Source organism: Cetorhinus maximus, chromosome 12, assembly GCF_964194155.1.
Source record: "Cetorhinus maximus chromosome 12, sCetMax3.hap1.1, whole genome shotgun sequence".
Lineage (NCBI taxonomy): Eukaryota > Metazoa > Chordata > Chondrichthyes > Lamniformes > Cetorhinidae > Cetorhinus > Cetorhinus maximus.
In genome coordinates this window covers 23,307,779-23,321,976 of record NC_135890.1, presented here as the reverse complement: position 1 = coordinate 23,321,976, position 14,198 = coordinate 23,307,779, and the positions used below count along the sequence as shown (strand labels likewise).

The 14,198-nt window shown below is 50.6% G+C and overlaps 1 protein-coding gene across 1 annotated transcript in view; it reads right to left on the bottom strand.

Moving 5' to 3' along the window:
* kcp (kielin cysteine rich BMP regulator) overlaps positions 1 to 14,198 on the bottom strand; it is a 129,591-nt gene that overhangs the window by 36,687 nt on the left and 78,706 nt on the right. Inside the window, exons 22-33 of the mRNA XM_078552899.1 lie at positions 13,967 to 14,052; positions 13,371 to 13,464; positions 11,878 to 12,030; positions 11,468 to 11,574; positions 10,477 to 10,570; positions 9,032 to 9,205; positions 7,768 to 7,850; positions 4,503 to 4,596; positions 3,712 to 3,894; positions 3,328 to 3,498; positions 2,445 to 2,621; positions 1,235 to 1,317 (exon numbers count right to left, since the gene is read on the bottom strand). Of these exons, the coding sequence (XP_078409025.1) occupies positions 1,235 to 1,317; positions 2,445 to 2,621; positions 3,328 to 3,498; positions 3,712 to 3,894; positions 4,503 to 4,596; positions 7,768 to 7,850; positions 9,032 to 9,205; positions 10,477 to 10,570; positions 11,468 to 11,574; positions 11,878 to 12,030; positions 13,371 to 13,464; positions 13,967 to 14,052 (1,499 nt within the window). The remainder of the gene's footprint in view (positions 1 to 1,234; positions 1,318 to 2,444; positions 2,622 to 3,327; positions 3,499 to 3,711; positions 3,895 to 4,502; positions 4,597 to 7,767; positions 7,851 to 9,031; positions 9,206 to 10,476; positions 10,571 to 11,467; positions 11,575 to 11,877; positions 12,031 to 13,370; positions 13,465 to 13,966; positions 14,053 to 14,198) is intronic.

The window sequence follows — 14,198 nt, the reverse complement described above, 5'->3', positions numbered from 1 at the left end:
CAGCCGTCCAGGAAAAGATGGAGGGGATATTCCCAGGCTTAATGACTGCCTCCAAGAAGAAATTCATGCATTTGTTTATATAACTGCAATTTAAAGTTACCTGCCACATTTCTTTCAATGCAGCATCCCTCTGATCAGAAAAGGATCTATTGGGGTTGTGCAAATGTTCCCCCAACCTCTGATATAAAAATAATAAAGCTTTTTTTTTTGCTTCTATTTGAAGGCAGAGGACTGCACCAGCCTCTCAATGTGTTGTAGCCCAGGACTATGCCTCTCGGAGTGACAGCCCCCGCCCAGGCACACGCAGAGCACAAAAGCCCCCGCAATGATTGCCACGGTTGTGGGGGGGAGGGGGGGGGGGGGGGGAGGGGGGCGTGTGGGAAAGTGTGTACATGGAGCAATTGTACAATTCGGGGGGGTATTGATTCTCGTAGTAAAATTTACATGGCTTTCACTCAAACTCTTACTCTGAGTGTTTTGTCCAGACATATGGGCCAGGATTTTGTGGCGCCCTCCGCGGCGTCTCTCCCCACCCCTTGGTGGATGCGGCGAGACATTTAAATCTCCATTCAGTTCGATGGGACTGTGATATCCCGCCGGGCGGGAGGGGCTGTAAAATCCTGGCCCTGGAGACGCAACCTCAAATTCTACTGAATCACACATTAATCTAGAGCACCTTCATTCACACACACACACAAAGCAGAAAGGGACTGCATACTTTCAGTTGATTATTAACATCAATTGAACCTCATTTGAGCCTGTGTCGTATAAGTGCACCAGTAATAAATGCAGTTCACGACTGGAGCCCGAAATACCACTGGATAGACTGGGGAAATAAACATCACCCGTTTTACTAGCACCAACCTTCTGGGCTACCTGTTCAGAACTGGATCTACTAGTACCAGTTTTACTGGAACTTTCCTCTGGGAAGATGGCGGGAAGGGTGGAGGAAGGGGGAAGAAGGGATGGTGGTGGAGAGGGAGGGGGAAGGGGAGGGTGGAGGAAGGAGGAGGGGATGGTTAAGGGAGTGAGAGGGGATGGTGATGGGAGGTGGGGAAAGGTGGAGGGGCTGAGAGGGGGAGGGGCTGGGGGGGGTGGAATAACAGTGGAAGAATGTAGGATGAAGGGGAAGGGTAGAAATGGGGGTCAGTCATTCCCTACCCCCAGGGGAGAGGTTCCAGCAAGCGCGAGGGTCGAACTCCCGTCTCCGATAGAGTGTGGTGTTGTTACTCACCCGGCAGGTACACTGTGAGCATGTGTCAGCGGGGTCGGTGAACGTCTGTCCGTTGCTGATCGCAATACCGCCATAATAACAGCCTGTGGGATATCAGATTGCTAATAATTGAAAACATTTACACACAGTATAGGAAGAAGCATATTGTACAGAAAATCTACACCACAAGAACTGAGCAAATAGTGCAAATGGCCTATGACATTGTTTATGACACCATCCTCCTCCCGCCCTTCTCCTTCCAACCCCACCATTATATCCTTCTGTTCCTTTCTCCCTCATCTGTTTATCCAGCTTCCCGTTAAATGCATTGATCCTATTCAGCTCAACTATTTCCTTCAATAGCAAGTTCCACATTCTCATCAGACTTTGGGTGAAGAGGTTTCTCCAATTTCTTTACATTGACTGATGCCTGTCAGTCACCATCCCTCAGGGAGATATCTGTACACTGACTGGAGTCTCTCAGTCCCTCTCCCTCAGGGAGATATCTGTACACTGACTGGTGTCTCTCAGTCCCTCTCCCTCAGGGAGATATCTGTACACTGACTGGAGTCTCTCAGTCCCTCTCCCTCAGGGAGATATCTGTACACTGACTGGAGTCTCTCAGTCCCTCTCCCTCAGGGAGATATCTGTACACTGACTGGTGTCTCTCAGTCCCTCTCCCTCAGGGAGATATCTGTACACTGACTGGTGTCTCTCAGTCCCTCTCCCTCAGGGAGATATCTGTACACTGACTGGAGTTTCTCAGTCCCTCTCTCTCAGGGAGATATCTGTACACTGACTGGAGTTTCTCAGTCCCTCTCTCTCAGGGAGATATCTGTACACTGACTGGAGTTTCTCAGTCCCTCTCTCTCAGGGAGATATTGAGGTTATAATCAGATCAGCCATGATCTTATTGAATGGCGGAACAAGCTTGAGGGCTGAATGGCTCCTAATTCGTATGTTCTTATATCTGTACAATGACCGGTGTCTTTTAATTCCTGTTTTCTCAGGGAAATATCTGTACACCAACTGATATCTCTCTGTCCCTGTTCATTCAGGGAGATATCTGTACACTGCCTGATGTCTCTCAGTCCCTCTCCATCAAGATGATACCTATATACTGGTGTGTCTCAGTCACTCTCCCTTGGAGAGACATCTGTTTGCTGACTGGTGTCTCTCTGTCTGTCTCATGGTGCACACAGATGAAGCAGTTATAAAACAATATTTTTACCTTCACAGACAGGACAACATTGCCCAGGAAGGTTGATGGGATGGCTACAACCTGGGTTGTAACAGGATCTCCTTGAGCAGCTGACAAATCCATTCATACACTCGCAGCGACTGCAGGGATCGAGGGGGCCAGGAAACTCCTGACCATTCAGATACTCCTCCCCCATGTAATTACACCCTGGGCAAAAAGGAGACAGGATTAGGAGATACAAGAGCAAAGCAGGCCCACCACCCAACCCCTCCCCGCAACCAGCGATGCAGAACCTCCCCAGGGGGAGACTAGCCAGAAATCTTGCATCAGGATTAAGAGGAAATCTTGTTCCCCACCCCTTCCAAATCAGCAGGAAACCTCATAAAAATCAGAAAAGAATACCCTCCCCTCCACCAGCTAAATTATTACCAAGTATTTAAAGCACAGAGACATTCTGCCCAACTAGTCCGTGGTGGTGTTTATGCTTCACACAAGCCTTCTCTCACCCTTCATTCAACCCCATTAGTATCTCCTTCATAATTAGCATGAACCCCTCTCAAATCAGCTGGTAATCCCCCTAAAAATCATCAGTAAGTCTACCAAAATAAGCAGAAATCACCTAAAAATCATCAGAAAATTCCCCAAAATCAATGGAAATCGCCGAAAAATCATCAGAAAATCTCCCCGAAACAGCAGAAATGGCCAAAAAATCATCTGAAAATCTCTAAAAAGCAGCAGGAAATTTCCCAAAAATAAACAGGAAATTCCCAAATCATCTTACTGTGTGGAGAGGGTGAGTGGTCAGTATTTGACCACCTCAGCTCATCTCCTGGGAAATATCTAAATTGTGTTTGTAGGTGAATGATGTTGAAGGTGAATGCTGGAATTATAACCTCCCATCTTTGTGCCGTACCATCACAGGCTCTGCAGCAGCGTCCCTGGGTGGGGAAGGGGCACTCCAGCACAGGACAGGGTCTCTTCTCACATGATATACTGCCCTCTCTGCACACACAAACATTACAGCTGTCTGACCCATCAGCAAACTGCTCTCCATTTGCATACTCCTTTCCACCAAGCAGGCAGCCTGTAAAACAAAGTCACAGAAAGACCATTAACCACAGGTAGCCATAACTCCCAGCTCCGTCACTTCCTCCTCACACCCCCCAATACAAACCCCTCCCCCACATTGTTCTCCCATACACACAGCCAGCCCACATCATGCATCACCCTCTCACATCCCCTCCTGGTTCCCTAATAGTGGGAGCCCCTTGTTTCTCTCACGGTGAAGGATGCTTACCATCACAGGTACGGCAACAATACTGCAGAATGGGGTGCGAGCACTGCAGGGGGGCACAGGGCTTCCTTTGACATGTGATGGTGCCGTTATTACACATACAGGAACGGCAGTCGTCTGAGGGGTCGTAGAAACGCTCCATGTGTTTGTAGAGAATTCCGGTGTACAGGCATTCACTCGGAGGAGCTGGTTCAAAGAGAACGGGACATCAACTCACTGTAACTCCAATAAGCTCCAAACATCAACCACAACATTGATATACTCCACACCCTTACTGTAACACCCTTCACCATAACACCAATAAACTGCACACCCTCACTGTAACACTGATATACTGCACACCCTCACTGTAACACCGATATATTGCACACCCTCACTGTAACACCGATATACTCCACTCCCTTCACCGTAACACCGATATATTGCACACCCTCACTGTAACACCGATATACTGCACACCCTCACTGTAACACCGATATACTGCACAACCTCACTGTAACACTGATATATTGCACACCCTCACTGTAACACCGATATACTGCACACCCTCACTGTAACACCGATATACTGCACACCCTCACTGTAACACCGATATTCACCACAATCCTCAACATAAAAACAATATACCCCACACTCCTCATTGTGACTCTCCGATATGCCCCACATTTCTCAGTGTGACTCTACGTTATACCCCACATCCCTCAGTGTGACTCTCCGATATACCCCACATTCCTCAGTGTAACTCTCTGGTACAGCTGCTCTGTTGCATCATTTTGAGGAATGCTTGCACCCACCTGGGCATTGAGGGCAACATTCTCCGGGTACCAGGAATGGGTCATTGCAAGTCAAAGGGGGACATCTCTTGGATAGGCACTGTACGTTTCCATTCTACAAGGAGTAAGAGTGAGAAAGCAAAAAGTGAAAAATAATTTGGGTGTGTCAGGAGAGTGTATTTCCAAACGTGTCCGGGAGTGTGTGACTGTGTGAGGGGAATTGAAAAACAGAGATGGAAGGAGAGACGCCAAAGGAGCAGAGACAGGGAGACTCTGAGGATCCAGAGATAGAGACAGAGAGAGAGACACTGAGCATTCAGAGATAGAGAGAGAGAGAGAGAGACACTGAGGGATCAGAGATAGAGAGAGACACTGAGGAATCGGAGATAGAGAGAGACACTGAGGGATCGGAGATAGAGAGAGAGACACTGAGGTTTTCGGAGATAGAGAGAGATACACTGAGGGTTCGGAGAGAGAGAGAGAGAGAGAGACACTGAGGGTTCGGAGATGGAGAGAGAGAGAGAGAGGCACTGAGGGTTCGGAGACGGAGAGAGGGACACTCAGGGTTCGGAGATGGAGAGAGAGACACTGAGGGATTGGAGATAGAGACACTGAGTGTTCGGAGATTGAGAAAGACACTGAGGATTCGGAAATAGGGAGAGAGAGACACTGAGGGTTCGGGGATAGAGAGAGAGAAAGAGACACTGAGGGTTCGGGGATAGAGAGAGAGAGACAGAGGGTTTGGAGGTAGAGAGAGACACTGAGGGTTCTGAGATTGAGAGAGAGACACTGAGGGATCGGAGGTAGAGAGAGAGAGAGACACTGAGGGTTTGGAGAAAAGGAGAGAGAGGCACAGAGTTCAGCGATTGAGAGAGACAGACACTGAGGGTTCGGAGGTAGAGAGAGACAGAGGGTTCTGAGATTGAGAGAGAGACACAGGGATCGGAGGCGGAGAGAGAGAGACACTGAGGAATCGGAGATGGAGAGAGAGACACTGAGGGATCAGAGATGGAGAGAGAGAGAGAGAGAGACCCCGAGGGATCGGAGATGGAGAGAGAGACACTGAGGGATCAGAGATATAGAAAGACAATGAGGGTTTGGAGATAGAGAGAGAGAGAGAGAGAGAGAGAGAAACATAGAAAGTAGGAGCAGGAGTAGGCCATTCGAGCCTGCTCCGCCATTCATTATGATCATGGCTGATCATCTAACTTAATAGCCAGCTCTCGCTTTCTCACCATATCCTTTGATCCCTTTCGCCCCAAGAGGAAAAAGATCCATTTATTCCTACTCTTTGTATCCTGTCTGCCAACCAGTTTTCTATCCATCTCAATACACTACCCTCCATCCCATGCGCTTTAATTTTACATGCTAATCTCTTATGTGGGACTTTGTTGAAAGCCTTCTGAAAGTCCAAATAAACCACATCCGCTGGCTACCCCTCATCAACTCTACTGTTTTTTACTGTAGATTTGTCAAGCATGATTTCCCTTTTGTAAATCCACGCTGACTGTCCGATTCTGCCACTGTTTTCCAAGTGTTCAACTATTAAATCTTGTAAAATGGACTCTAGAATTTTCCCCACTACTGACATCAGGCTGACTGGTCTATAATTCCTTGTTTTCTCTCTACCTCCCTTTTTAAATAGTGGGGTTACATTAGCTACCCTCCAATCTGTAGGAACTGTTCCAGAGTCTATAGAATCTCAGAAGATGACCACCAATGCATCCACTATTTCTAGGGCCACTTCCTTAAGTACTCTGGGATGTAGATTATCAGGCCCTGGGGATTTATCGGCCTTCAATCCCATCAACTTCCCCAACACCATTTCCCTACTAATATTGATTTCTTTCAGTTCCTCCCTCTCACTAAACCCTGTGTTTCCCAACAATTCTGGTATGTTATTTGTGTCCTCCTTTGTGAAGACAGAACCAAAGTATGTATTTAGTTGGTCAGCCATTTCTTTGTTCCCCATTATAAATTCCCCTGTTTCTGACTGTAAGGGTCCTACATTTGTCTTCACCAATCTTTCCCTCTTCACATACCTACAGAAACTTTTACAGTCAGTTTTTATGTTCCCCGCAAGCTTACTCTCGTACTCTATTTCTCCCTTCTTAATCAATCCCTTGGTCCTCCTTTGCTGAATTCTAAACTGCTCCCAATCTCAGGTCTGTTGTTTTTTCTGGCCAATTTTTTATGTCTCTTTCTTGGATTTAATACCATCTCTAATTTCCCTTTTAAGCCATGGTCTGGCCACCTTTCCTGTTTTACCTTTGCGCCAGACAGGAATAAACAATTGTTGCAGTTCACCCATGCTCTCTTTGAATGTTTGCCATTGCTTATCCATCGTCATCCCTTTAAGTAACGTTTCCCAATCCATCATAGCCAACTCGCGCCTCATACCATCGTAGTTTCCTTTATTAAGATTTAGGACCCTAGTCTCAGAATCAACTACGTCACTCTCCATCTTGATGAAGAATTCTATCATATTATGGTCGCTCATCCCCAAGGGGTCTCGCGCAACTAGATTGCCAATTATTCCTTTCTCATTACACAATACCCAGTCTAGGTGGCCTGTTCTCTAGTTGATTCCTCAACGTATTGGTCCAGAAAACCAGACCGTATACACTCCAGGAATTCCCCCTCTACTGTATTGTTACTAATTTGATTTGCCCAATCTATATGCAGATTAAAGTCACCCATAATTACAGATCTTCCTTTATTGCATGTGTCTCTAATTTCCTGTTTAATCCTATTCCCAACATCACCACGACAGTTTGGGGGTCTATATACAACCCCCACTAATGTTTTTTGCCACTGTTTCTCAGCTCTACCCATACAGATTCCACATCCACTGATGGTTCAGAGATGGAGAGAGAGAAAGAGACATTGACAAGAGAAAGAGAGAGAGGGGCATGGAGGGTTCGAAGATAGAGACGGACACTGAGGGATCTGAGATAGAGAGAGACACTGAGAGTTCGGAGGTAGAGAGAGAGAGAGAGAGACAGACACTGAGGGATCGGAGATAGAGAGAGAGGGGCGTTGAGGGTTCGAAGATAGAGACAGACACTGAGGGTTCGAAGAGAGAGAGAGACATTGAGGGTTCGGAGAGAGACACTGAGGGTTCGAAGAGAGAGAGAGACACTGAGGGATTGGAGATAGAAAGAGAGAGAGAAAGAGACTGATGGTTTGGAGATATGGGGAGAAACAAACTATGTTTCCATCACGATCAAATCACACTAACTCAGATCTGCCTCTTCCGGTCAGACTGAATTCTCCACATACTTACAATACAGTGACATTCCTTGCACTTGTTTGTGGGATGTGGAAAATCAGCCCCATTGGGATACTCCTTGCCAGCATACTGACATCCTGCAGAGAGAGACAGACACAGAGAACTGCTCAAAATATTCCCTGGTCATTCTCTGAGGTTTCTACACCCTGTCCGTGATTGTAGTTACATTGGGAGCTGGAACATTCCTTCACTCTCAACTCTCTGTTCACCCCTCCATTCTCTGTCCATTTTCCCGTCTATTTATCAGTCAGCTTGCGGTCTGTTCGAGCCCCGAGCCTGCCCGTCCGAGCCCCGAGCCTGCCCGTCCGAGCCCCGAGCCTGCCCGTCCGAGCCCCGAGCCTGCCCGTCCGAGCCCCGAGCCTGCCCGTCCGAGCCCCGAGCCTGCCCGTCCGAGCCCCGAGCCTGCCCGTCCGAGCCCCGAGCCTGCCCGTCCGAGCCCCGAGCCTGCCCGTCCGAGCCCCGAGCCTGCCCGTCCGAGCCCCGAGCCTGCCCGTCCGAGCCCCGAGCCTGCCCGTCCGAGCCCCGAGCCTGCCCGTCCGAGCCCCGAGCCTGCCCGTCCGAGCCCCGAGCCTGCCCGTCCGAGCCCCGAGCCTGCCCGTCCGAGCCCCGAGCCTGCCCGTCCGAGCCCCGAGCCTGCCCGTCCGAGCCCCGAGCCTGCCCGTCCGAGCCCCGAGCCTGCCCGTCCGAGCCCCGAGCCTGCCCGTCCGAGCCCCGAGCCTGCCCGTCCGAGCCTCGGGCCTGCCCGTCCGTGCCTCGGGCCTGCCCGTCCGAGCCTCGGGCCTGCCCGTCCGAGCCTCGGGCCTGCCCGTCCGAGCCTCGGGCCTGCCCGTCCGAGCCTCGGGCCTGCCCGTCCGAGCCTCGGGCCTGCCCGTCCGAGCCTCGGGCCTGCCCGTCCGAGCCTCGGGCCTGCCCGTCCGAGCCCCGAGCCTGCCCGTCCGAGCCTCGGGGTTGCCCGTCCGTGCCTCGGGCCTGCCCGTCCGAGCCTCGGGCTTGCCCGTCCGTGCCTCGGGCCTGCCCGTCCGAGCCTCGGGCCTGCCCGTCCGAGCCTCGGGCCTGCCCGTCCGAGCCTCGGGCCTGCCCGTCCGAGCCTAGAGTCTGCCTGTCCGAGCCTCGAGTTTGCCTGTCCGAGCCCCGAGCCTGCCTGTCCGAGCCTCGGGCTTGCCCGTCCGTGCCTCGGGCCTGCCCGTCCGAGCCTCGGGCCTGCCCGTCCGAGCCTCGGGCCTGCCTGTCCGAGCCTCGAGTCTGGCTGAGCCGTTACCATTGCAGTTGTTCTGACAGCAGGATCCAGACAGTGGGTAGGAGCACAGGGCGCTGATACAATCTTTCTTCTCACAGGTCACCTGGCCATCTAAACAGGTGCATTCCTGGCATGGGTTCAGGGGGTTAGGGAACCGCTGGCCATCCAATAATACTCGCTCCTCAAACACACAGTCTGTAGGCAAAAACACAAGGTGCTCATCACAAAGGTGCTTTGTTGCAGACCCTCACTCCCACCAGCATTTTCATTCTCTTTCCCCATCCCACCATTCTCACAGTAATGTTGATCAGTAAGCATCTGTGGAACTGTACCCCAGTGAGAGTCAGTGTCTAAAGAACTGTACCCCAGTGAGAGTCAGTGTCTAAAGAACTGTACCCCAGTGAGAGTCAGTGTCTAAAGAACTGTACCCCAGTGAGAGTCAGTGTCTAAAGAACTGTACCCCAGTGAGAGTCAGTATCTAAGGAACTGTACCCCAGTAAGAGTCAGTGCCTGTGGAACTGTACCCCAGTGAGAGTCAGTGCCTGTGGAACTGTATTCCAGTGAAAGTCGGTGCCTGTGGAACTGTACCCCAGTGAGAGTCAGTGCCTGTGGAACTGTATCCCAGTGAGAGTCAGTGCCTGTGGAACTGTACCCCAGTGAGAGTCAGTGCCTGTGGAACTGTACTCCAGTGAGAGTCAGTGCCTGTGGAACTGTACCCCAGTGAGAGTCAGTGTCTGGGGAACTGTACCCCAGTGAGAGTCAGTGCCTGTGGAACTGTACCCCAGTGAGAGTCAGTGCCTGTGGAACTGTACCCCAGTGAGAGTCAGTGCCTGTGGAACTGTACCCCAGTGAGAGTCAGTGCCTGTGGAACTGTACCCCAGTGAGAGTCACTGTTTGTGGAACTGTACCCCAGTGAGAGTCAGTGCCTGTGGAACTGTACCCCAGTGAGAGTCGGTGTTTGTGGAACTGTACCCCAGTGAGAGTCAGTGCCTGTGGAACTGTACCCCAGTGAGAGTCAGTGCCTGTGGAACTGTACCCCAGTGAGAGTCAGTGCCTGTGGAACTGTACCCCAGTGAGAGTCACTGTTTGTGGAACTGTACCCCAGTGAGAGTCAGTGTCTGTGGAAGTTAAGTCAGGATATCAATGGATTAACAACATTAACCAGGTCCCTGAGATGGGGCCAAGTTCTAACAAGTTGCAATTGTTTGAGAGACACCTTGTTTCAGCCAATCACCTCAAACCGCTGAAGCTCCTTATTCCCTTCTGGTTACTTCCTGATCTTTGAGTACAGCTGACCTCACCCACTTGCTTTTTGATTGATCTAAAAGACCCAATCGGCTTGACGAAGCCCGCGACCCTGAGTCCACCCGTCACACTGAAGGACGAGAGAGGCAGATGTTTGGGGCAGTGTTGACTATCACTCGCCCCCACTGCCCCACGCCTCAAAGTCCAGGCTTTGCCCTTACCTGCACATTTTGCGCAGCATTGACCTGCCTTCCTCTCCGGCCTGGTGCAGGTGATTTGGGGGCAGTCAGTTGGAGTGCAGCGCACTGTCCCACTCTGTCAGGAGAGAAAACATCAGATGCGATTTAAAGGACAGCTCTGACAGTTCACCAAACCCGGCCCAGTTGCTCCAAAGAGCTTGACGGATTGTCATCTGCTAGCCCACCTCTCACCAGCATCAACACCCAGTCTGCTCCAAGAGATTCCTGGACAAACAGAAACTGATTTCACAGCCACATGTACAGAAACACAGACTTAGTCCAGCTTAGCCACACACACGTGACATCTGGCACACAGTCCAATACACACACACACCGGCCTGAATTTTACCTTTGGCGGGTGCGCCCGATTGGTGGGCCCGGGAGCGGTCAGGAAACGGACCGTCGACTGCAATTTCAGGCAGGCTGGCCAAGCAACGGCCAGCCAATGTGAAACGTGTGCTGAAATGCTCAGCGCTGCAGGGGTGGGAAGAGGTCGGACGATGAGGTTTCCGTGGGAGTGGGTGAGCGCTACGAGAAAGCTCCCTGAGGGCAGATGGCTGCCTCAAGGAGCTGCAGCCCTGAAAAAGCTAAAATATAGCTATAGCTGATAAAAGTGCTGTCCACAGAAATTTATTTTTATTTTATTTCATCACGGAAATTTCATCCTGCCCTTGGATGAAAAATGCAAAGGCTGCTTGGCCGATTCACCCGTCCGCCAACCGTAAGGTTGGACAGGCAATGAAAAATTGGAGTCAATTGTGCTGTTAATGGGTTTAATTGCCCTCTTAATTGTCAGCAGGTGCAAAATATCGCGCGATGACGTCGGGACGCTTGCCCGATGTTTTCTTGCGTGATTTTACGTCCGATTGGGTCAGGCACGCACCTGCCCACAGGATGTAAAATTCTGCCCGCTGTCTGGCACTGTCCACGCACATCCACAAGGGGCAGTAGAAGAGCAGGGAACTGGCCTTACCTGGCAGTGGCAGTTCTGGCACGGACTGTCCGGGTCGATGAACTCCTGCCCGTTCCTGTAGTGTCGCTTGTTATATGTGCATTGGTTACAAGATGGGCAGCAATCTCCTGGGAAACAAGCACTTAGATCAAGCATCCATGGACCCACTAACTGTAACCCTGACCCTTCTCCTGACTCCCGACCCTTCATCAACCCCCTGACCCGTTACCCAACCCAGCACACAAATGCCCCCCCAGCCAACACCCAATCCCTCCACCCCCTGATTGTACCCAACCCTACACACAAACCCCTGATCCTATACCCAACACCCGCATCCCCCCGCAGACCTATTCTTGTCCCAGTAACCTACCCCCAATGGAAGTGCAGGCATTTGTTAGTTGAGCTCGATTTTGATTGTCTGTGATACGTACTGTTGTTTGAGCTTGGATGTTGGCATGAGACAGGCGGGCACTGCCTAGGTCTGCAGGTGATGTTACCATTAACGCAGGTACAAGTGGTGCACTGGCTCTCCTCCAGCTCCCACTCTGCTCCATCTTCATACTCTAGCCCCTGTACGATACACACTGACAGAGCAAAAAACAAACATACACTAACCTAAATACAAATATAATATTTTAAAAATATATTTATATCCATGTCAAAAGGTATTCAAAAATCACAAGGGGGCTGGACCGAGTAGATAGGAAAAAATGTTCTTGTAGGTGGAATGGTTGAGAACAAGAGGTCACAGATTTAAGGTAATTAGCAAAGGAAGCAGTGACGACATGAGAAAAAACGTTTTCTAGCAGCGAATGGTTAGGATCTGGAATGCATTGCCTGGAGACTGTGGTGGAGGCAGGTGCAATCAGGACATTCAAGAAGGAATTGGGTTCTTATCTGAAAAGAATGTGCAGGGCTATGGGGAGAAGGCGGGGGAGTGGCACTAGGTAAACTGTCCCTACGGACACCCGGTGAAGGCATGTTGGGCCAAAGGGCCTCGTTCTGTGCTGTAATAATTCTGTGATTCTGCGATGTGAGCAGAATTTTCAGAGCAGGTTATTGTCTGTGGAATAGCCTGAAGCCTCCTCAGTGAGATGGAAGCTCTGAATAAAAACATTTCTTTTGTCACCTTTGTAGTTACAGAGCATCAACAACCAGGCAGGGAAATGCCTCAAGGAAGGGCATTGTAATTATAATAACACTGAATTAACACAGTGTGGTGAAGGTAAGCGCTCTACAACAGTCTTCTTCACTTGTCTTTTTCGTGATTTGGGGATCAGTTCACTGATTCGGGGGGCTCACTGACCTCTCCGCATGGGGCAATCTACCAAACAGCAGGTAACAAACATTGGAAGTTAAGACTACAGTCCTTATGCCCACCAGCCCCTCCACTCACAACCAAACTGGGGCATAGGTTTGGTAGACTTCGCCCTGTGAGCTGTGCCTGAACCAAGTTGAACTAGCCTGAGTGTCTGAATTCAGAGATGAGATTGCTGGGCCCTCAGCCTGGGTTCCTGGGTGATGTCTAATGCCGTGTGGTCACGAGTGCTGAGGACCAGCTGGTGCCCAGGCCTGGTCCTCGTCCCTTCTGGGTGCCCTTCAAACTTGTGTGCACCTGGAGACCAAGCGTCACAGAGCCATTTCCCTCAAATCAATGCATTGAAACTAAACGGGACACGGGGGGGCTTAGGGGGAAAGGGGACACGGGGAGGAGTCAAGGACATGGAGGAGTGGCGGGGACACAGGGGTGGGGGCAGGAGAGCAGAGTCAGGAACATGCGTGGTGGTGGGGTGGGGGGAATGTCAGGGTTTTGGTGGGGTGGAGGGGGGGGATTGGGGTGAGAAGTCAAGATTGGATTTATTGGATTTTCTTACTCTTACGGTTTGGGCCATCAGTCCAAACACTGATTCAAAGGGTCGCCTACCTTTACACGTGGGGCAGCACTGGTCTGGATCTTTGAACGAGTTATTGCAGGTCAGCGGATGACAGATTTCCTCCTGACATCGTACATTTCCGTTCTAAGTAACAAACATTTCAGATACAGCATCTGCATTTTTCTGTCATTATCTCAACAATCACCTCTGGCCCCAAAACTCCCTTGCCCCAACTGACGTCCTTGCAACGCCCACTCCCTTCACCTGTTCCTCTAGCCTGCTGGGACACATTCTCTGCAATTCCCTCCCCAAAACTCTCTTCCTCCCTCAGTACTGGCCCCTCTGACAGTGTGGCACCCTCTCAGTACTAACCCCTCCGAATGTGCTGTGCTCCCTCAGAACCACCCCACTGACAATGCAGCGTCCCTCAGTACTGTCCTTCTGATGGTGCAGTGCTCCCCCAGCACTGTTGCTCTGACTGCAACACTCCCTGTTGAGGCTCGGAGTGTTAATACATCCTTATCTGTGAGAAAGCTTGTACACACCTTTGCCCCTGTAGGTATCTGTATGTTTTCCCAATACTCCATAGGACCCTTTTATTTGATATAAAGAAACACAGAATCATTGCACAAGAGCATGTACTCACTGAGCAGGTACACTGAATGCAGGGTCCACCAAAAGTGGGGTGAAACATCTGGCCATTGCCAATCAGGACACTCTCATATTCGCACACTGAATGGGGTGGGGGTGGGGGGGAAAACACAACTGATTATGGCACAGTATTGCTGCAATACAGTTCTACACAAGTGTTGCATCGCTGAGTTTCACATGAGATAATCTCGGGTTTAACATCCTCACTAATCCTAAAAGCAGGTCTG